At 39.3% G+C, this 21,590-nt stretch overlaps 2 protein-coding genes across 2 annotated transcripts in view; one reads left to right on the top strand and one right to left on the bottom strand.

The window, feature by feature from the left end:
* Positions 1 to 605: 605 nt before the first annotated feature.
* Positions 606 to 15,699, top strand: axdnd1 (axonemal dynein light chain domain containing 1; the record flags this gene model as incomplete). The annotated part of the gene is made up of 25 exons (XM_079807085.1): positions 606 to 699; positions 1,239 to 1,393; positions 1,464 to 1,567; positions 1,657 to 1,759; positions 1,843 to 1,928; positions 2,015 to 2,071; positions 2,250 to 2,358; positions 5,605 to 5,726; positions 5,814 to 5,954; positions 6,766 to 6,870; positions 6,981 to 7,101; positions 7,200 to 7,301; positions 7,383 to 7,549; positions 7,622 to 7,691; positions 7,788 to 8,022; positions 8,107 to 8,323; positions 8,862 to 8,955; positions 11,125 to 11,324; positions 11,411 to 11,495; positions 11,582 to 11,671; positions 11,762 to 11,860; positions 11,976 to 12,089; positions 12,177 to 12,268; positions 12,348 to 12,478; positions 15,575 to 15,699. 25 exons carry the CDS (start codon positions 606 to 608, stop codon positions 15,697 to 15,699), a joined length of 3,018 nt encoding a protein of 1,005 aa, XP_079663211.1.
* Positions 15,700 to 15,972: 273 nt separating this feature from the next.
* Positions 15,973 to 21,590, bottom strand: part of nphs2 (NPHS2 stomatin family member, podocin) — a gene marked incomplete at both ends in the record, with an annotated part of 6,795 nt that continues 1,177 nt past the window's right edge. Inside the window, 5 exons of the mRNA XM_079807084.1 lie at positions 15,973 to 16,239; positions 16,789 to 16,867; positions 16,944 to 16,999; positions 18,881 to 19,084; positions 21,423 to 21,505. Of these exons, the coding sequence (XP_079663210.1) occupies positions 15,973 to 16,239; positions 16,789 to 16,867; positions 16,944 to 16,999; positions 18,881 to 19,084; positions 21,423 to 21,505 (689 nt within the window). The remainder of the gene's footprint in view (positions 16,240 to 16,788; positions 16,868 to 16,943; positions 17,000 to 18,880; positions 19,085 to 21,422; positions 21,506 to 21,590) is intronic.

Below are 21,590 nucleotides of genomic sequence, written 5' to 3'. Positions count from 1 at the left end.
GTTTGTTTTAGTACTTCAACCTAATTTTTCGTTCCAGTTTTAGTTTTTCATCGAATATCTATTTTATTTATTATAATTTTGTTATTTTAGCTTCATTTCAATTACCGAAAACTATTTTAATAGTTTTAGCAAAGTCCCTTTAAGACTGTATATAAAGTCTTTGGTTTTAGTTTTAGTTAGCAGCGACAACAAAACTGGTGGCCAGCAACAAGTTTAGGCTTTGTTTGGCTGCCATGACATCATTTTCCCTCTAAATTATTCATAAAACAACTTATGAATATTTAACAGGCTTAATTTTACTTCAGGAAAGAACGTATGGTTATCAAGAGAATAAAAAAGCTGATGTGTCAAAGTATTCTCTTCATGTTAGTCTCTCGAGTGTGATTTTGTAACTGTGGAAAGTTACATAGACACGCGACGCGTCCATGGCAACAAACTTTTATTAGCTGCATAGCAGGAGCTCGTGCACAGTAGCGGACGTTTCTGCGTTGTCTGGATCATTATAGCATGGATAACGACAGAACGTTTAATGTTTTTGCGCGTTTGCGTCTGTTCTGCGGTCATTCGTGTGTAAATAGTGTCCAGTGAGCTTAGACAGCGTCAATATGTCGGTGTCTGTCAAGTGCAGCCCGTCTCCCCCGGGTGGAGCAAAACCCGAGAGTCGCCGGACGAAGAGATCGACCACTGGTGTCAATAACAGTGAGGAAACTCCATTATCTATGATCAATAATTACCTCATTTTACTTTTTTCTTTGTTAGACTTAATATGTATTTGCTTGTGTGCTCATTTTAATGCCACATCACCAACTTTAACCACATGAAAAATACTACAGTATAGAAAAATGACTCTAGTAAATACTATAGTGTTTTTGAACCATACTACAGTATTTCAGTACCTCAGTATTTACTATAGTTTAACAACTGACTTGTTAATACTACAGTATGCTGTTGTTTAAATTAACAAAGTGTAGTAAATACAATTTACTGTAGTGTCTTTACCATAGTATGGTTCAAAAACACTAGTATTTACAATAATATACTATAGTCTTTCTTAATATTTATTAATTCATTTTATTTTTTTCCATTTCAGCTTTATTCTTTGTTATTCTTAATGTCTACTTACCACAACTTTTTCTTAATAGCCTACTTATTTATACATTTATTCACAAAATTAGTTTTTATCATTCCCACAAACCTTTTCTGTTATTATTATTTATTTATGATATTCATCTCTCTAGTGGTGAGGGAGAGGACATCTATAAAAGACGGAAGCAGCCTTCAAGTGCATGACGATTTAATTCCAGATGAGTTTCTTGCAACTTTAACGTCCACTACATGTCCTCAAGACAGACTCGGACCCCTCAGATTAACCAAAACTCCTAAGGACTTCAAGGTCTGTGGCATCTTTCCCCTTTCAGATTGTTTCTAGTGTCTGAATGAGCTCTTTTGACCTCTCTCACCAGGTGTGTTTAATGCACCGCCCGGATGCTGTGTGGCACCATCCCGTTAGACGCAAGAAATACCAATACTTCCTCAACCAGCCGACCTCTCTGACTGGAGCTGGAAGGTTGGAATGAATCGCTACACATAACGCATGCATTTATCCATAATGCGGAGACATTTTCTAGCTCACTGTGTTTGTTTGGATCTGAACAGAGACATATCCTTTCTCTGTGATGCTCTGGTGTCTCAGAGGGGCCGAGTGTTTCTCCCACCAATGGCTGAACGAAGCTCTGCTCAGTTTCAAGGAGATCTCAAAGTAAGTGACAGGAGAATAACCTGAATTTGATGCGCACTGTGTCTTTGTACATGTTGTAACTTCATGTTGTTTTTGGGTCGAAGGACGCGAGTTCACTGGAAACTTTAATCCCAGAAGAATATCACATCATAAAAAACAAAGGCCTTAAGGGACTGCAGTGCTATGAGGAGTAAGTGAGTCTGCTTTGGTCAGTAAGAAGGGTCTTTTTGTATTACAAATAGATATGAAATTTTTATTTATTAATTTTTTTTACAGCAAATTCACAGTCCTCCTGGAAGATGACAAGGAGAAGCTGAGAGTCTTTCCTTCGATGCAAGTTGCTCTAACATATTTATTTATATATTTATTTATTTAAAAATGATCAATATTTTAAATATTTATAACATTTTCTAAACAACAACTAGTCATATGCATGTTTAATGTTTCTTTATTTATTTGAAATTATTGATATTAATATTAATATATATAATATTTTCTAAACAACCACTAGGAAACCAAACAGCCGTCTTGAGGTGATGCAGTTAATGAAGGTGATGGACAAAATGTTGGAAAAAGCAGGTGTCGATCAAGAGTTTGAAGAGCTATCCGAACTCTCGCAGGTTAGTTTTTAAGGTTTTTAAAGGGCTCATGACATGAGAAATCAAATTTGCTGAGTCTTTGTGCCATTAACACATCCTGCAAGTTTGGTAGCTTTAAACATCCTCCTCATTATAAACAAAGCATTTATTTCATCATGCTCCAAAACAGCTCGTTTTGATATTGTGGGATCTGTGATGTCACAGGGGCAACTACATTTGCATATAACCGCCTCCAGAGCAAGAATCTATGAATGGTTACACATCATCGCACAATAGGCCCCGCCCACTTGCATTTGTCGCACCATAGGCTGCGCCCACTTGCATTCAGTCTCCAGAGCAAGAATTGACGAATAGTTGCACATCATCGCACCATAGGCCCCGCCCACTTGCATCCCAGATCACGTCGGATGATTATATGTTTTTTCAGAGCATTTTGTTTTGTAAACGAGGCAGTGCAATGGAAAGTTTGCAAAGAAACTTTGGTTGAAAGCCAACTGTATTGGATCTGACAGCAGCTGCATTACAAACCGTAAATGATTTCATAATGCTTTGTAAATGATGCGTTAGCCAATCATAAGCCTTAAGGCTTGTACACACCGGGACGAATATCGCGTGCACTTATCGCCAGCGTTTTTCGTGACGTTTTTCGGTGCATCTTGAGTGTTCACACCCAAGCGATTTTCACTGGCGATGCGCCGAGATGATGGCGCTCCCGGTACACAAGGTGGTGCTGCGGGACTTTACGCTTCTGACACTCGCTTGTCACACAGAAGAAGAAGAGAGACAGTATTTACGTGCTTGCCAATACAACAGATATATTATGTCTATGGCCAAAACCATTCACACACTTTTTGCTAACTGGCAGGCAGCATTATCAGCTCACCTTCTTCTTTGTCTACTTACTACTTCTTCGTCGTATCAATGTGTGCTCGGCAAGACCGTTTTGTGCTTGAGCGCCACCAAGTCGTGTTTTACTGTCACTTCAGCAGCTCCAGGCACGTGAACAAAAGCACTGATCTCATTGGTCGGCCAGTTTTTAACGCGCCGCGTCAAAATAAAAAAACGAACCCGAGGCGTTTTTAAAAAAATGACGCTTTTACGCCTGGCGTTTTACGCGTCGGTGTGCACACTCACATTGGCGCCCTTTGTTTAGTCACGAGGCGTTAAACATCGGCGATAAACACGCGCGAAAATCGTCCCGGTGTGAACAGGCCTTTGAGATGCATTCACACGTGGCGTCTGCGCTTGATGAAGGGCGTGTCTGAAGCCTGGTGTTGACGCGACCGTCATAGTGACAACAGCCAATCGCATTACTTTTCCAGTGTTGCGTGAATGCAATCGGCTAGCGTCTGATTTGCATAAGCGATCTGATTGGCTTACGCCTGCATTGGCGCTTGAAAAGTTGAACGTAAAGGTCCTTTCACACTGGTCGCGCGAATTTGTGCGATGGTTTTATTTTTTGATCAGCTGTTTGTGCAATGAGAGCTTCCACACCGAACGCGAATGTCCTGCGGCGAAAAAACTATGTTTATTTTTTTCGTTTCGATGTCGATTTTTTAAAACTCTCGCAGCGACAGAAAAGGCTTAAACCAATCACATACAAGGAAACAAAGGTCACGAAATGTCCAGTTGATGTCATTAGCTATTTAATCAACATTAACGTTTTCCAAGTATCACATTTCTCACGAGATTACAACTGTAGTTGTAGTTACAGCTGTACAGCTGCATCTGTGTTTGCCCACTGTAGGCTAAAGACAACGAAAACATTACCTTTTGAGTTAAAACTTGTTTATTTTTTTCTAAACCTAATTGTGTCCGCGACTATGGAAAGTGAATGTGTGCTACTGTCTCTGGAGGAGCTCCTCAAATTGTCCCACGGACATTTGAAAGTAAGTGCGGAACCGGCCATGATAAAGTTTTAGCTCCTGTACAAGATTAGCATACTCCCCTTCAGACTCTCTGTTCTTTAACCCTCTGGTCCTCTTCGTTTAGGGGTCACACTTGTCTCCTTCACGGTCAAAAGTGACGAAGCCTTAAAATGTCACTTTTTGTGTGTGTGTGTGTGCGAGAGAGTCACTTTTGTATTTTTTTTTTCATTTATTGATTTTATTTAGCATATTCTCAAAATTTGCTGTTGCAGTCTTACCTGTTCATTTCTATGTGTGTTTGTGTGCGTGGGTGTGTGTGTGGGAGTGTGGGTGTCTAATTTGCACTCTTGACATTTTAGAGTGTCACCCCTTCATTGCTGTGCACTTTTTTTCTGCACAGTGGCTGATTTGTAGTTCGTACCACCAAAAGTTTCTCTGAGTTTTCATGTTTTTGCATATTTCCCATTCATTTCCTATGTCGGTCATTTTTGACCGCGAAGGAGACAAGTGTGACTATTTTTTTACGACCCTTTAACATATCCGAATCATCTCCTTGATTTTTTTTGTGCGTTCACATAGCTAATGCAACAAAAGTCACCAAGTTTCATCCCATTCCGATAAGGCAAAAAAAATTTACATTTCAAAATTTTTGACCGAAGAGGACCAGAGGGTTAAGACTGGGTGCAATGTTTTGGAATGTTGGAGCTCTACGTCACAAATTCATGTCGCGGCTGATGTAAATGGTTTTGACGCGAACTATTCGCACACAAAATATTCATTTTCCCGCTTCGCTTTTTCGTGACACGTCTGGTGTGAAAGGGCCTTAATTCTGTTCCACGACACATGACATCACCCATTCAAAGTGAATGAGAAGCGTTAATGCAGACGCCCCATGTGAACGCACCATTAAAAGAAGGTTGAAAATAATAGTTTTTCCGCACACACACACACACACACACACACACACACACACACACACACACACACACACACAGACACACACACACACACACACATATATATATATATAATATAGCATTTTTTTTTTTTGTCCAAAAAAAAACATTATTAACATTAAGTGAACCTCAAGGAACATATTAAAATTAAAAATCCATGTCATGACCCCTTTAAGTGTAATAAATGTTGCTGAATGAACGAACGAATAATCATTGATTTTGTATGTTTGGTATATTATCAGTAATGATTTACACAACTAAAATATAGTCACCAAAATGCCACTACCAAACTCTTGCATGTTAGTTTTTAATGGTAAAAGTAAATAAAAGTATTCAGATTCACGTAGGTTGGTAAAATAAGAATAATATTTTCACAATTATGACTAAACATGATTTACAATAATACAAAAGTATATCTTTATAGAATATGTATCTTGTTTCAGATTGAAAATTTACTGGAGCTGGTTCGAACTGAGCAGAACATCTACAACATAGTATTCCATGAGCTAATCCGCCAGGTCAGCGTTGAATGTGCCGAGAGGGGTCAGCTCCTCGCCAAACTCAGGTCTCCATCACGGTTTTACCTCTTTCTTTTTTTCCTTCTCTGTGTTTTCATAAGAGAGTAACTTCACTTCCTCTTCCACTTGTCTAGGCAGAGGTATGTGTCTCTACTCGACCGTATCCCACGGCAGGTGAAGGGTCTGCACACAGAAACCTTAGCGCAGAAGGCTCTAGACCGCCGGCTCACTGAAGAGATCATTCACTTCAAAAGCTCCATTGCAAAACTTAATATGTAAGCTTAAAGGGATGGTTCACCCAAAAATGAAAAGTACCTCAAGATTTACTCGCCCTAAAGCCATCCTAGGTGTGAGACTTTCTTCTTTCAGACGAATACAATCGGAGTTATATTAGAAAATGTCCTTGTTCTTCAAAGCTTTATAATAGCAGTGAATGGGGGGACAAGATTTTGAAGCCCAAAAAAGTGCATCCATCCATCATAAAAGTACTCCACACGGCTCCGGGGGGTTAGTAAAGGCCTTCTGAAGCGAAGCGTTTGTGTAAGAAAAATATCCATATTTAAAACTTCGACTTACAAGTCGACAAAAGAGTAACCCCTGACGCGATGTATGACGTAGGATGTAGGAGTAGGGTAAGCTTTGACACCTCTCGCGGTTGAAACAAATAGGGCTGGGCAACAAACCCAAGCCCCTCTTCTCTTTTATTGAAATCCTCTGATATTTTCTCTTTAAAAATTCTCGTTTTACACTTCTAATTCGTGACTGATGTTTTATTTTGCTCTATCCTCTGCGCTTCCGCGTTTGTTAATACGTCATGCATCAGGTCAGGGGTTACTTTTGGGGATGGATGCACTTTTTTGGGCTTCAAAATCTCGTCCCCCATTCAATGCCATTATAAAGCTAGCAAGAGCCAGGACATTGTTTAATATAACTCTGATTGTATTCGTCTAAAAGAAGAAAGTAATATACACCTAGGGATGGCTTGAGGGAGAGTAAACATGGGGTAATTTTTGAGTGAACTATTCCTTTAACACAACTGTGTGATTTTTGCTCGTTTCAACCTTTTGTATATTTAACCTGTAAAAGGGAGCTGATTTCTTTGAAACAACATGATGAGAATGTGTCCAAAGAGGCGGAGGAAACCAAAGAGGAGCTTGCTAAAGTCATGGAGGAGTCAAAACGCAATGCAAAGTGTGTGAATTAATCATTAAACCATTTTATATGTGTGAATGGAGTGTTTACTACAGATTCGCATTGAAACCTAACATCTGTCTGGTTGAAATGACATTCATTTTCTGCAGCACTGTAGCAGAGTACCATGATCTTTATGAGCTGCAAAGGAAGAGACTTGAAGGACAGATGTCCCAGCTGTATGATGAAAGTGACCTCTGGAGAAAAGCCACCTACAGTCTTGCAGTCAAGGTGACCTTTTAGATAACAAGCACTATTCACTCATTTGGACACTCATATTGAAAGAATATATAATATTTGAGTCTAAATGTCTCGCGTATTTCTTTCAGATAATAAAGATAAATAAACTTCATCTGGTCAGACGGCTAAATATTAGTGAGCAGACCTGGGCCAAGACTGCAGATCGTTTCATTGGTTTCCTAACCACGAAGGTACAAACACTTTGTATCAGTCTGTCAAGGCTTTAACATGTAGACTAATGGTTATTATATTCATGTTGCTTTTATCCACAGGACTCCGAAGATGTATTCTATATCATGGAATTGACTGACCGATGGAAAGATAAACTGACCGACTTCATGAAGAATCTCAGAAAGGCTGAAAGCAACCAACTCAAGACCATCAAATCTATCAACGCTTATGCTGTCAAGTGGCACAAATTTTATGAAGACAAATCAAGGTCAGTGAAGGAAATGCTGGTTTATTTTCTTTGTACTTTCATGATTTGTATTGACTTTCATTGGTTTGTTAGGAATCCTAATATGAAAGTTGACAAGTCTTCAGAAGACGAGCTGTCTGAAGACCTGAAGCAATGGTCAAAGGTTGGCAATCCTTTTTTTTATTTCTTACTCAATTATCTTTGTAAAATTGTTCCACTTTAAATGTAAAAATTACAGCTATCTATGCTCCAACTATAGGTGTTGACACAGCAGTGTGAGCGTTATGGAGGAGAGGACCTAGTTGCTGGTCAGGAAACACTTGAAATGTTGGCAAACCTACAAGAGTCCTGGATTGAGGTTTGCCTCCAGCTCTTTAGGAGACACCCTGGTCCAGATGGAGTGCCACCTAAAGGCCAGGAGGCCATGAGGGAGCTGGCAAAGACCATCACTGAGCTCCAGAATCAACTGGGAATCCGTATCAATGGAGAAAGTGGTGAGAACCAAGGCCTTTGGTTCCTGACATAGTCTTTTTTTCTTTCCAATGGATATCAATGTGTGCTCTTGGTTGTCAATGCAGGTATTCACGCAACGCTAATGTTGCTTATTGAAACTATGGAGTTCTGGTCGAGAAGGTTAAAGGCCTTGAGTGGACTTCCAGAGGAGCAGTCTTCGGGTGATTCGCATATGTTGGAGGAAGCTTTCGGCAACATGATGAATCTGTCTAAGGAGGCTCTTCTGCTTGTGGACAGCACACAGTTAGAACGTGACAGGGCTAAAAAGAAACCCCACACCAAGTAAGAGAGATGCAAGGGAAAAACATTATAGCTATCTCAACAAACTTTTTGAGTACCTTGGTGTCTACTATCTAAATTGGTGGCTATTTTCTAAAGGCTGGGACACACCAAGTAGGGCTCTATTTTTGAGCATCGGTCAGCATAGTTTTTTCCACGTGTTCTGCACCATCAGCTCAAGTTGGAGTCAAGACGGTTCAAACAAAAGTCTGTCATAATTTTACGTCATCTTGCCAGAGCATTCGATTGCACTAATATTTTCATATTCGTCTGGAATGAAGAAAGTGATCAGTGTGATGGATATTCAAAATGGTAAGCAAACACAGCTTTGTTTGCAGTTATTATTTTCACCGCCACTAGTTATTTGACGTCGGCTTGGTGTGTCGTGGGTTTAATATAGCATCATAACCGAAATGACTCATAAGTGACTGATTTGGAACAATATGGGCAGAAACTCGGAACAGAATACATGAAACACACAAGACTTGAGTCATGTTTCTGGTTGAACCATGTCCAATTTCCTTGAATGTGTCTGTGACAGGATTGAATTGGAGGATGTCTTCAAGACAATGCAGGAATTTCTGTTCTCTCAAGAAAAGTTTTTCGACTGTGAAAATATGAGGCTTCGTGACGAGGTACAACCCATGCCCGTGTAGCATTTCTTTCATGCACTAAGTCAGGGGCGTTCATACCGGTTCCTGGAAGTCACCTTCCTGTAGAGTTTAACTGACCTTAGCTGCGTTTCGTCAGCCTCAGTTGTTCGTAGAACAATTGCCACCAATGGTCTCTATGATCAACTTACTAACTTATGGTCCGACTTTTGGGAAATGCAGCCCTGGGCTTGACAAGACCAGCATCATCACTCGTGCCTTAGAGCAGGACAGCTGTGTCTCCAAAAAGCATTGTACGCCAATGGTATCTACGATCTACTTATGCTTTTGGAAAATGCAACCCTGGACATTTATGGCCCTTTTCCACTACACAGTACAGGGCTCCAGACTGTGACCAAATGGTCGCATTTTGCGACTAAAATTTGAGTGTGTGCGACTGAATTTTACATCCAGTCGCACATGTGCGACCAGTAAATTTGCCTGCTGTCGGTACTGGAGAAATTAAGAAAAAACACTTACTATTTATAATTGATAGACGTTATATCTGGCAAATTCTATCTTTGCCAGCCGTTTCTATATGAGATAATATTAAACCATTTGTCCGTGATGCATTTTTGCTATTCGCAATCCAGAAGAGAGAGAAAGCGAGCGAGCTAGAGCGAACACAACACATCAGTCAGCTTAATGAGTGACGATGGCCAAGAGAACTACACAAAAGTTTAGTCTGCTTAAACTTTAGGGATGTGCTGTGATATTAATCAAATTTTATTTTCGATTTCGGCTTCCAAGAATTATAAAAAGATGATATGAGGTAAAACTATTCCTATAGCAGTGTTCCGTCGAGCTCATCCTTCCCTTCACAGCTGCGCTGTAATTTCTCCCTAAACCTAAACTTAACGTCAGAATCAGGGATTGTTGTAAAATGCAGTCTCTACTGTTGCTAAACTGCGGGATGTGTTTGATAATAAAGAGCTATTAAATGCACAATAATCCGCGCAAGAGACGCTGTTTTCAACTTCAAGGCGGTTTGTGTGTGTGCTGCAAAATGGACTGACTTGCACTTTATATTTTAGGCTTCGTGTGCATCAAAAACCATCAAATAAACAACAAATACCTGTGTCAAAATGACCGGATTGGAGAGTAGTTACTTTAACAGTTTATATCTTAAATGGGCATAAAAAGTTTGGAGAAATAGGAGAGTATGATATTAGTTCTGCATTCGGTCTTAAAGGGACAGCGTCTAATAAACCTGCTGACGATTAAGCCATTAATTCGAATCGAACAAAAGGCAAATAGAAAATATTCATATCTCTTGAATTAATAACTTTAGCTTTTATAAGCATTAATATATCAATTTATACAGTGAAAACTATGCAGTGTTATTTTACATTTCATTACTTTATTAGATTTCTTTGTAGGTTTGTTCTTTCTAAGTAATATTAATGTTAGCAGACCTTCCGCATGCCTGCACACTGGTCCAATTTACAAATAGATGTTTTATATTTTTGTTCAAACATTGCTGTTTCTTTTGCTATAGATATTTTACTTTTCAGATTATAAAGCAATGTTAATTATGTTCTTAATTATGTTTTTTTTTTATAAAAAAAACCAATAGTATAATAAAAAGAACCGATAAGAATATCGTTAAAGTACTGGATCGATAAGCAGTATCGGTAAGAGTAGTAATACCGATAAAACCTTAACGATACCCATCCCTATTAGTAATACAGTGGAAATTAGTAGATTTGGTTAGCATGTTGATTTACGGTGTATGCCCCTAAATTTTCTGGTTGTGCCCCTAAAATTTTCAGTTGGGGGCCACTGTGCTCCTAGTGAAAAAAGTTAGTCTGGAGCCCTGCAGTACCAGCTCGCCTCGACTCGACTCGCCTTTGTTTGGTTTTGGCAACGAGGAACGAAAAAGTTTCCTGCGTCATCGCTATGACGTCCAGGTACTATTGTGGAGGAACTATCAGTAATGGAAAACGGAGCGAAAAACGAGCCGAGGCGAGTCGAATTGAGCTGGTACTGGTAATGGAAAAGCGCCATTAGAGTAATACTAAAGACCTTGGATTAGCTGGTTCAGGTGTGTTACCTAGGATTCGAATGAAATTCTTCAGTAAGGTGGACTTCCAGGAACAGGACTGGACATCCCTGTCCTAAGCCATGAGTAATGATCTCATCATGTGTTGGCAGGTAACTTCACTTCACACTAAGCTGATTCGCTGGATGGTGGACCTTTTGCTACTAATGGTGCCAGTCCATTCGGATGACCAAGAACCGTTTCTTCCAACACCAGAATTGAATGTCATTGTGGACGTGTCTGTTGAGAAGCTAGAGGAGGATGCTATGAACCTCTCAGGGAGGCTTGACTACTTTTCCAAGTATATCACAAGGTACCTCACTAAACCCAACATCTTGAGAGAAGACACCTTAGATGGTTAAGATTAAGCTGAACTTCATTACACCACTTGTCCTGTAGCTCTTGTCAGGCTGTTGTGGAGGAGGTGAACCGGAAGAACACAACTGACAAAGAGAATGAGATGAATGAATTAGCCAAACTTCAGGTGCTTAAGATCTCTTTCTTGATTAGCAATACAGATCGGCATCCTGCCTGAAATGCCATTGTGTCTTCTGCACGGTGTTTGTTTAGAAAGAGTATGGTGAGTGGTTGGAGGCCTGCCGGATACTACTGTCAGATGTGAAGGGAAGCCTGGTAGAGCTGCAGTTGTCTGGAAAAACGGTAACACAGTCTGTGAGTGGCATCAGCATGGACTCTCTGTTAGAATACAGTAGTACAAAATGTGAATAACTTCCTTTTGCATCTTCTAAGCTCGAGCAACAAACAGAGGAACCTACTGAAGAAGAACAGGAGGAACCCGCCATGAAAGATGCCATTGGGCCTTATTCTTTCCAAAGAGCTGATGAATATGTACAGTGACTAACACTTTTTATATATGCTGCTCGCTTGCTAGGCTTATAGATAGCTTGATCCAATGGATTAGCACTCAATAACACAATTGAATGTGGCAAAATCACCTCCACAGGGGGATGAAAAGGCCAGCAGACATGACAAAGATGAATCGGTCATCAAGCTAATTGGTCATGATGGCAGTATCATTGAGAAGAACATAGGAGAGGACACCGTCCAACTTATAGGGGTGAATACATCGTATCGTCTCCATGTGATCAGCTTTGCATCTACATAGTGTAAAGCATTAATCATCATAAATCATAATCTTTTCTAGCCTGAAGAACTTGTGCTTTCTCCTCACACCAAAAATGCCCAGGATGCCTTCAATGCATTAGAAACAGTGAGAACACTTCAGCAAGAGCTTCTGTAAGTATTAGCATTGTGAACTTAAATTTCTCTTGAATTAGATCCCATAGCTCTTCTCTACATAAGCTATATTTTCCAGAGAGGTAGAGACGCGAGCTATCAGTGCGGAGGTACGAGCGTTAAAGGCAGAGGAAGACCTGCAGGCAGCTCTGGACAAGATACAAGATCTGGAGACGCAGCTACAGGCTCGGCCCAGTGTGGAGACCAAGTGTAAGTGTGTCAGAGGCTAACATTACACTTCAGATATCGAACAAGACTAAAGGTGCGGTCACATGTTTTGTGGACACAAAGGTGCATTGTCAAAAAAAAAAGTGTAACCATATATGAATGACGGCTAACACAGAAGAAACTTTCAAATCAAGCAGCTTTCTGTTGGTCAGTGTGGCAAATTTGTGTGACCTGTTGTGAAATCTGTTGCCCAAAATTCCCAATCGTGTAGATCCCTATTGAAATTTGGATTTTGTCTATGAAGCGAACAATGGTAAATGTGTCCGCACCTTATTTTGTGTTGGGAGATCTTTTTAGTCTTTTTTTGTCATTAAATAGGCTTCAAAGTCATTTCTTTCTACGTTTATTCTGACCGAAAAATCTCTCTATTTTTTTTTTTTATAATTTGTTTACTTCATTGCAATGGTATGAAACTCGGTAACAGTTTTGGCATTTGCTTTAAAAAAAAATAATGAACATGATTTGAAAAGGTTAAATGGTCCTGAAAACTAACAAGTCACACTTGTCGTATACGTGGTCAAAAATGACTGTATTGGAAATGAATGGGAGATGAATTTCACCTATTGGAAATGTTTGGTACTGCAACCCAAAACAAACTTTCAGTTTGTTACTGAAAGCAAATTTTTTAAGATATCAACCTCAAGTTTGATACACAGCTTGTTTAGAATTATAGTTTTGATTTTCTCTCAGTTTTAGAGTAAAATGAGTTTTGGAAAATATATATTTAAAAACTGAAAATGATATATTTGTGCATTTTTCATAATAATAAATGTAAAATATACCCTTTTTTTCCCCAAGTTCACTTTTTTAAACTTCCACTTCAGCAATAATCTGCCAAAGAGACCAAACTTAAGTCTGTGCTCCAAATTCAAGATTTATGACAATTATAGTTGGAAATTATAAATATATATATAAATATTATATAAATTATATTAATATAATTTAGTGCCATAAAATCGTTTAGTGCCCCTAAAAATACAAAATATTAGTTAAAAACATTATCAAACTAAAACATAGTACAATCATTTCATTGAAATTATAATAATTTTTGACTAACACATGAACAGTACCAGAGGGTTAACAACATTTTACCCCTGAAAATAATATACATTAAAAATAACAATTGCCATTGAAACAAAGTCCCTTTTAAGGTTAAGTTAAATAGTTGAGTTTTACCGTTTTTGAATCCATTCAGCCGATCTTTGTATCTGGCGGTAGCACTTTTAGCATAGCTTAGCATACATCATTGATTCTGATCAGTCCATTAGCATCTCATTAAAAAAATGACCAAAGACACTTTCAATATTTTTCCTATTTAAAACTTGACTCTTCTAAAGTTACATCGTGTGCTAAGACCAACTGAAAATGGAAAGTTGCGATTTTCTACACCTATATGGCTAGGAACTACTTTCTCATTCCTGCGTAATAGTCGCGGATCTTCGCGGCCGTACCATGGCTTTTAATTTTCAGTTGGTCTTAGCACACGATGTAACTGTAGAAGAGTCAAGTTTTAAATAGGAAAAATATTGAAAGTGTCTTTGGTAATTTTTTGAATGAGATGCTAATGGACTGATCAGAATCAATGATGTATGCTAAGCTATGCTAAAAGTGTTACCGCCAGATACAAAGATCGGCTGAATGGATTCAAAAACGGTAAAACTCAACTATTTAACTCTAGGGGACTTGTAAAATGAGCCTATTTTCAAAAAAAGTGGAGTGTTCCTTTAAGACAAGTCATTTCACTCAGCAGCCATCTTTCAAGCGCCTCTTGGGAATGCAATGCATATGCAGCTCCTATCTCTTTGAATGTGGAAACATAAAATTCTCCAAAACTGTTCACCAAGCTTACGATTAAATTTCACATTTGAAATCACCAATGAAATCTGACAACAACTGTCTCATAAATATTGTTTCCAAACGCTCAAATAATGACAAAAAATGACGGAAAAAAAAAATGAAAACGCTCATGTGCAGCCCTAAGCACATGTCTCAGATTCAGAATGCTGCCTGCTTCTATAGCAACCAGAGCTTCTCAGCTGCAGTGACAGATGACTTTACTAATCAACGATTGGCTCTTTCATTTAGAAGGTGTGGCTTATTCACCATATTGTTGCACTTTCTCCCATTCATAGCACAAGTAATCATAGTGGTTAAAACCATAGGTATACATAATAAAGGCTAGATGTCTTACGGCGGAGTCTCTAACGTCATCACCGGCGGCCATCTTGTCACAGGCAAGCTTTCTGGCGGGCTCTGTGGTATCTGATGTAAGGTGAGTGATCTGGACGAACACAAATACTCTTATCTCGCTGAAATCTTGACAGATTTACAAATGGTTTGGTTTCTTACAAACGTTATTAATGTGGCTATAATTCTGGATCTGCGGACGAGACATCTAGCCTTTATTATGTATATCTAAGGTTAAAACCACCGACGCGCCTCGATCGCCCCAGGTGGTTGGTCCCAGTATATCTCATAACCCCTGCCCCTCCATTAATTCTAATGGACGCGAGACACTAAACAATCAAATTACACTTCATATAATTTTTTCATTTCAAGTGTTCATTTTTTAAATAAGTTTAGTTTTAGTTAGTTATTTGATGCTATAAAAACGGGGAGGGGTGTGAGGTCATGATTGACAGCTGAGATTGACGGCTTCTCTGAGTGAAGTTGTCACTGAGGCACCAATGGACTTTTTTCAGGAGGAGATTGGAGCTTTAGCTTTAATTTCTGCATTTCCATAACTGTTTATTTCACACCAACATAATGAATTGTTCTGCATCTACGAGGTCCGAACAATGGACCATCTCTCTACTGCGCAGACTTGGTCCCAAATCTGCACGAGATTCCATCTTCGGACCTCCGTTGGCTCCACTTTTCTTCAGTGGAAGAAAATGAAGTCGCGTCGTCCATATTGTTTTTACGGTCTATGATTAAAACCATATGTATTTTAATGCTGCATCCACACCAATAGGTATCAGTATATGGTTTAAGATGGTCAGATAAGTAAACAAAACCAATAAAAATGTCATTTTTTCATCTATTTCTATTGTCTAACTATATTTACCCTTTTTACAGTGAGCAAGAAGAAGGTTCCCCCAGCACCCAAAACCCCCAACACCCCAACTTCTGAAGCTCAGAAGACAAGAAGTCAGAAACCTGAAGCCAGCCCGAAACTGCCCAGAGGCACCAAGAAACACTAAATGCGAATAATCGTACTGGAGCTCATGTGGGGCAAAATAATAAAGTATTTAATAGACACATCTGTATTTGAAATATACTTGTATTGCACATATCATTAATGAATAACATTAGATTTAGCAGTGTTATTAAATTAAAGTGTTTTTTAAAGATTACCTTTAAGTGGGCGTTAGAAGATGTAAAGGTAATCTAAATGTAATATAGTACCAATATATCATGCATACATACGCAACATTTGTCGTATGCAAGTGTAAACACGGGCTATCACGTTGTCATTACATCATGGGTGAGTCTTTAGTACCATCTTCAGAGCCGTCACCTGCGGTCAGGCTTTGATTAGCAGGTCGGGTCAAACTGGCGAGGTCGATGGATTGGGTCAGGACATCAGGAGGTATGTTGAGGACCACAGCGGGTTGCTCAGAGCGCAGACTGTGGAGGAGCTGCAGGAGTCGAAGGTGCACGACCAGCGGAGAACCAGAGAGAGACTCCACCGAGGCCTTCAAAGCCTCACAAGCCGCCTTTTCTCCCTCCGCCGCGATCACCTGTGATGCGACAAAGCGCATTTGTTATAGAGCTAACTAAAGGGTTGTAGGTTTGAACATAGATATCCATAATAAAGGCTAGATGTCTTACGGCGGAGTCTCTAACGTCATCACCGGCGGCCATCTTGTCACAGGCAGGGCTCTGTGTTACCTAATGTAAGGCGAGTGATCTGCACGAACACAAATACTCTTATCTCACTGGAATCTTGACGGATTTACCAATTGTTCGGTTTCTTACAAACGCTATTAACGTGGCTATAATTATGGATGCTTGAACAAATTATGAATAATTTTTCATAAGTATGCAGTGTCATAACTACATCTCTGAAGTTTATAACAAACCAAACAGTTTGAAAATCGGTTGAAAATTTAGCAAGTTATGGTTATTTAAAAAGTGCAAGCCCCCATGAAAACAATGTTATGAGTGAGCGAGCTGCCTGTGACAAGATGGCCGCCAGGTGCGGACGTCGACCTCCATTGGCCAGCAGCGCAGATGAGACATCTAGCCTTTATTATGGATATCTATGGGTTTGAATCCCATGGCCTTACTTTGACTTGTGCCCGACGTCTTGCTTCGGCCTCCACTGCGAAGTTGTGTTGCAGCTCGGGTGGAAGACTGATTTGTTCTCTGCAACAGTGGACAAATGTCATGAGTATTTTCATGGAACGTCCTTTGGAGTTTAATCTGTTATTGATGTACTTACATTTCCGCTCTTTCCACTTTGATTCCCCACCTGCAGGTTACCGAATCTAAAGTGACCTGCCCGACAAATGAAAACTTAGTAACAACATATTACCTTTAAGCCCTCATGAGGTGTTGTCAGAGCCGGCCCTAGACCTTTGGGGGCCCTAAGCAAAATTTGGTTGGAGGCCCCTTTGACCGTTTTAAGTAAGGCCTAAAGAAAAGCAATGACTACCTTATAACTATACTGTACATATTATATCTACTATGTTTTTATTTTATTTTTTTGTCTATTAAATTATGTTTTAATTATTCTATGTATACTGTATGCTAATTTTCTTTTTTACGCTGCTGGTCCTGAGTACGTATTTCATTCTTATGTGGCAACATGTACAGAATGACAATAAAAGACCTTGAGTTCTTGAGTTGAGTTCCATGTTTGATGTCTAACAGTAAAATTATGATACCACTGAGCTGAATGGCAGTGCAGTGCAATGAACACACTGCTGAACTTGCTGAATAAAAAGACTGATAAAGTGATTTTCACTGACAATCAAAGAAACATTTTTAATTGACACAAGAGTTTAAGAGGCACAAACAACAGCCTATATATAATTGAAATGAAATAGAGCAAATAGAGTAATATTTAATACATTTAAATAAACTATTATATAAAATAATAAATAGAACATTTAAATGTTTTAACTTTTCAAATAAACAAAATTAACAATATCTAAAACACCACAAACAAGATTAAAAGTAACAATAATAAGAATTAGGTAACATTTCAATAGAACTATTAAAATCCAAACTTGTGTATTTGTGTCTTCTTGGGTGACATGACTGTGTTGTGAACCAGGAAAAGGAGTGGTTGATGGAGCTGCAATAAAGAAAATAATTATACATAAAGTTAGACTTAATTTTTTAAAATGCAGAAGGTTATCATTTTACAGTACCTTTATACTCACCAACAGCTGGAGCTTTGCTAACTGGCAGCATATACTTTAATAGTGCCCCTGGAAAGGGGACATAAGGAGTAAATTAATGTTAGCCCTTTAGTGAAGAAGCCAAACTGGGGTTGTATTGTTCTGTTAAATGCTTTAACATCACAACAAATGGTATAATACTAAACTAATTTTATGCAGCATGTTATTAGCATTTATTACATGGCTTGGTTGAATTCCAATGTAGAATGCGGGTCTGTTACGTCTTGATAACAGCCCGCTGTGAAGTAGCTATAACGCACCGTTGAGCAGAGCGTTGCTATGGACGCGGAACGGACTATTTTCTTTAGCGGAAGCAACAATCGTTTTTAAATCAATAAACTCCTTTTTCAATCAATATTTTGTGTCAAATTATTTATTGATTTGGTAGGTATCCATGTAATTAGAGGGATAATCTATAGCGAGCTGCGAGGCGGTTTTTATTCGCTATAACAACCGCCTCGCTATACTGCGAGCGAGAGAGACTAACTTATATTTAGACTGCAGATTATCCATACATACATACATAGGTATCGGAAAATTAAGCCTACAGGTTTACGTACCTTTATCTTCTTGCTTCTTTTCTTCTTCCAGGCTCTTCTTTTGTCGTTTTTCATGGCCAGAAAGATATTTTCGTTTCTTGTTGTCAGACATCGTCGACGTCGGAGTCACTGACTGACGAGTGACATGATGTGACTGACATCACAGGGTCAGTCAGGGGTCAAGATTAGCGGGGAACTCGCCATAATAAAGAACTAAATAAATAACAACTGTGCTTATCATGATGCCTGATAAAGAGCACTGTAGGCCCATTTCTTTCTTTATTTTTCTTTATTTATTTTATGTTACTTTTGATGTATGATTTTTTTTCAGCAATGACTCTAGGGGGCCCTCTGCTGGCCACGGGGCCCTTTGCAATTGCAAGGTTCGCTTAGTGGCTGGGCCGGCTCTGGGTGTTGTATCTGTTGAGGTTTACCTGAACCTCCTGGGCCATCCGTTTCCTGTCCAGCAAAATGTCAGTGAAGGCATGATGGGCCAGTATCTCTCTAACGGAGACCTGGGTCAGAGTCTGCAAGACGTCTGGGACACCGGCGAGGGATGAATAACACACAGACACATTCTCAATACGATAGTAACACGCCGCACTCACTTCAGTACACACCAGATCTTTGGTCACCACCTGAGGATGTAATGACATGAATGATAGTTTAAATGGCACGGCTTGTGAAACAGAGGTGTTTTATTCTTTTTCAGGCTTGCGGTTTTCTTGCTGGACGATTAAAGTAGCGGGGAAAATCCTATTGACTTGTTCTAAAAAGAAATTGAGCTATTTCTATATGTAACACGCCTACATTCTGTCGCCAGCGTGTCTGTTGCTGGGGCTGTGAATGAGGCTTTAAAGGATGACTAGCCGTGGATTATCCCTCTTATACCATGGCCATTTGCCAGCATTGACAACTTAAAGGTTTTATTGATGTTTGCAGCACAATATTTGACCGGAAGGGTAAAACTGACTTTTCGTCAGTTAGATCTAGCATTCTGCCTGCTTTGAATCAGACACAGAGATAAAGTAGTGCGTAAGGTTACACTGATTTGAATGAATGAATTATAGCATTTATTTGAATGAATTATCGAGAGAGAGAGAGAGCTGCGTGAGTTTAATTATTTCAAAATAGCGATGTATAACCTCCTCGTTGCTGAGAATGTTGCGATTCAGCGCGATTTCCGCTCCGTGTGTGTGCTTCGATGAAAACAACGCATTAAAGGCACAATATGTGCAATTTTTGGATTAAAATATCCAAAAACCACGAGAACAATGTTATATATTTTGTTGACTTTAGGGATGTCCAGATCCGATCACGTGATCGGAAATCGGGCCCGATCACATGGTTTCAGACTCGATCGGAATCGGACGTTACCTCCCGATCAGGACTCGGATATATATGTATATATATTCTCATTATTTTTTAACACATCTATAGTTATGTGGTGGCACAGAGTTAGACCCTTTTGACTCCGCTTTGTTGCAGATACGCTATTGGTTAAATAAGGTGAATTAGATAAAAAATAAGGAACATCCTGGATCTGTTTTTTCACTCTTCTTTATTCTTTTTTTATGTATTATAGAAGTATCGGATCGGGACTCGGTATCGGTAGATACTAAAAATCAAATGACTCGGACTCGAGGGCAAAAAAACCTGATCGGGACATCCCTAGTTGACTTGTGTACTTGCATTATCCCAAATGTTTCCAAGAATGTTTAAATCCAGAGAAATAAGCTATTTTAATCAGGACATCGACCGTGTTTATGCGTCGCCTATCAATGACTTCATACCAAGTGGCAACCACCCGCAGTTTCTCTTGAAGCCAATACGGAAGCGGCTTAAACAGCAATTCATCGACTGGCCACTAGAGACAGGCTCCAGAAGGAGCAGAATCTCATTGAACTCATGTTAAAATGCCCAACTTTACAGCAGAATAAAACATGTTTACAGTCTGGTACAAATTGTGGTTTTGGTCTATACGGCTAATTTTGCCCTTCATGAAAACTGTGAGGGGGTGAATTTTTTTATAACTCATTCGTTTTCGTTATATAAAGCCTTAAAGTTCTGCATAATCAAGGGCGTGACCACTTTGAGTGACAGGTGGATAGCCATTTATCTGCTTTTACTGTCTATGCTTCATACCCGCGTTGCGGCGTTACCCTCGATTTCCGGTTTTATTTTGTAGAACCCATGGAGAACACCAAAAACGCTTTAATATATGATGTGTTTTATTAGACAAGTCGGCAACTGATACATTCATCGACAGAAAACGAATCATGTTATACAGCTCAGCACAGTTAGTCTTATTGTTTAAATCTCGTTTTCTTGATTTACACATGAGCGAAACTCTTTGGTCATTTTTGAGCGAGATGCAAACGGTCTAATCAGATTCAATGATCTATGCTAAGCTATGCTAAAAGTGCTACCGCCAGACCCGGAGATTGGCTGAATGGATTCGAAAGCGGTAAAACTCAACTGTTCAACTCCAGGGGAGTTGGAAAATGAGCCTATTTTCAAAAAAAGCGGAGTGTTCCTTAAACAGTTTTATTGCACCCCTTCCAGCCAATCAGAATCGAGTATTCAGACAGACCATGGAATAATTACATTTATTCATTTAGCAGATGCTTTTATCCTTAACCCAGACAGCAACATAGTGTCGTACCAGATGTGGCCCGGATCTGGGCCGACATATGTTGCTGTCTGGGACACATTTACATTTGATCAGTTGTTTTCCCTGGAATCGAACCCATGACCTTGGTGTTGCTACGCAAAACCCCAGTCTAGAGACTTAAGGGTGTTTTTTTTACTTTTTATTGGGCTACTCTTTGACCAACTGCCTCCCTCATGTGTCAGTGGGATGGTATTTGTCGTAGTCAGCTTTTTAGAGTGCACTTCATTTAATGACTAAGGGGTTGTCTCAGAAAATACAATGCAAACATACACGAAAAAAAATGTTTTTTTTTGTTACGGTACCGTGTGAGGAGGGATCTTCAGTATTTTCAGACGAACGTCCACTACATGGCACACATCCAAAAATGGGAGATAAAACATCAGCCCTGCAGAAAAATTACACATGTATGTAATAAAATGCAAAAATATAAATTATTAAAATAATGTTAAAATGATTTCTTATTAATATTA

Source organism: Gobio gobio (assembly GCF_949357685.1).
Source record: "Gobio gobio genome assembly, chromosome: 24".
NCBI classification, from domain to species: domain Eukaryota; kingdom Metazoa; phylum Chordata; class Actinopteri; order Cypriniformes; family Gobionidae; genus Gobio; species Gobio gobio.
The sequence above is the reverse complement of the archived record's forward strand: the minus strand, read 5'-3'. Positions and strand labels throughout refer to the sequence as shown.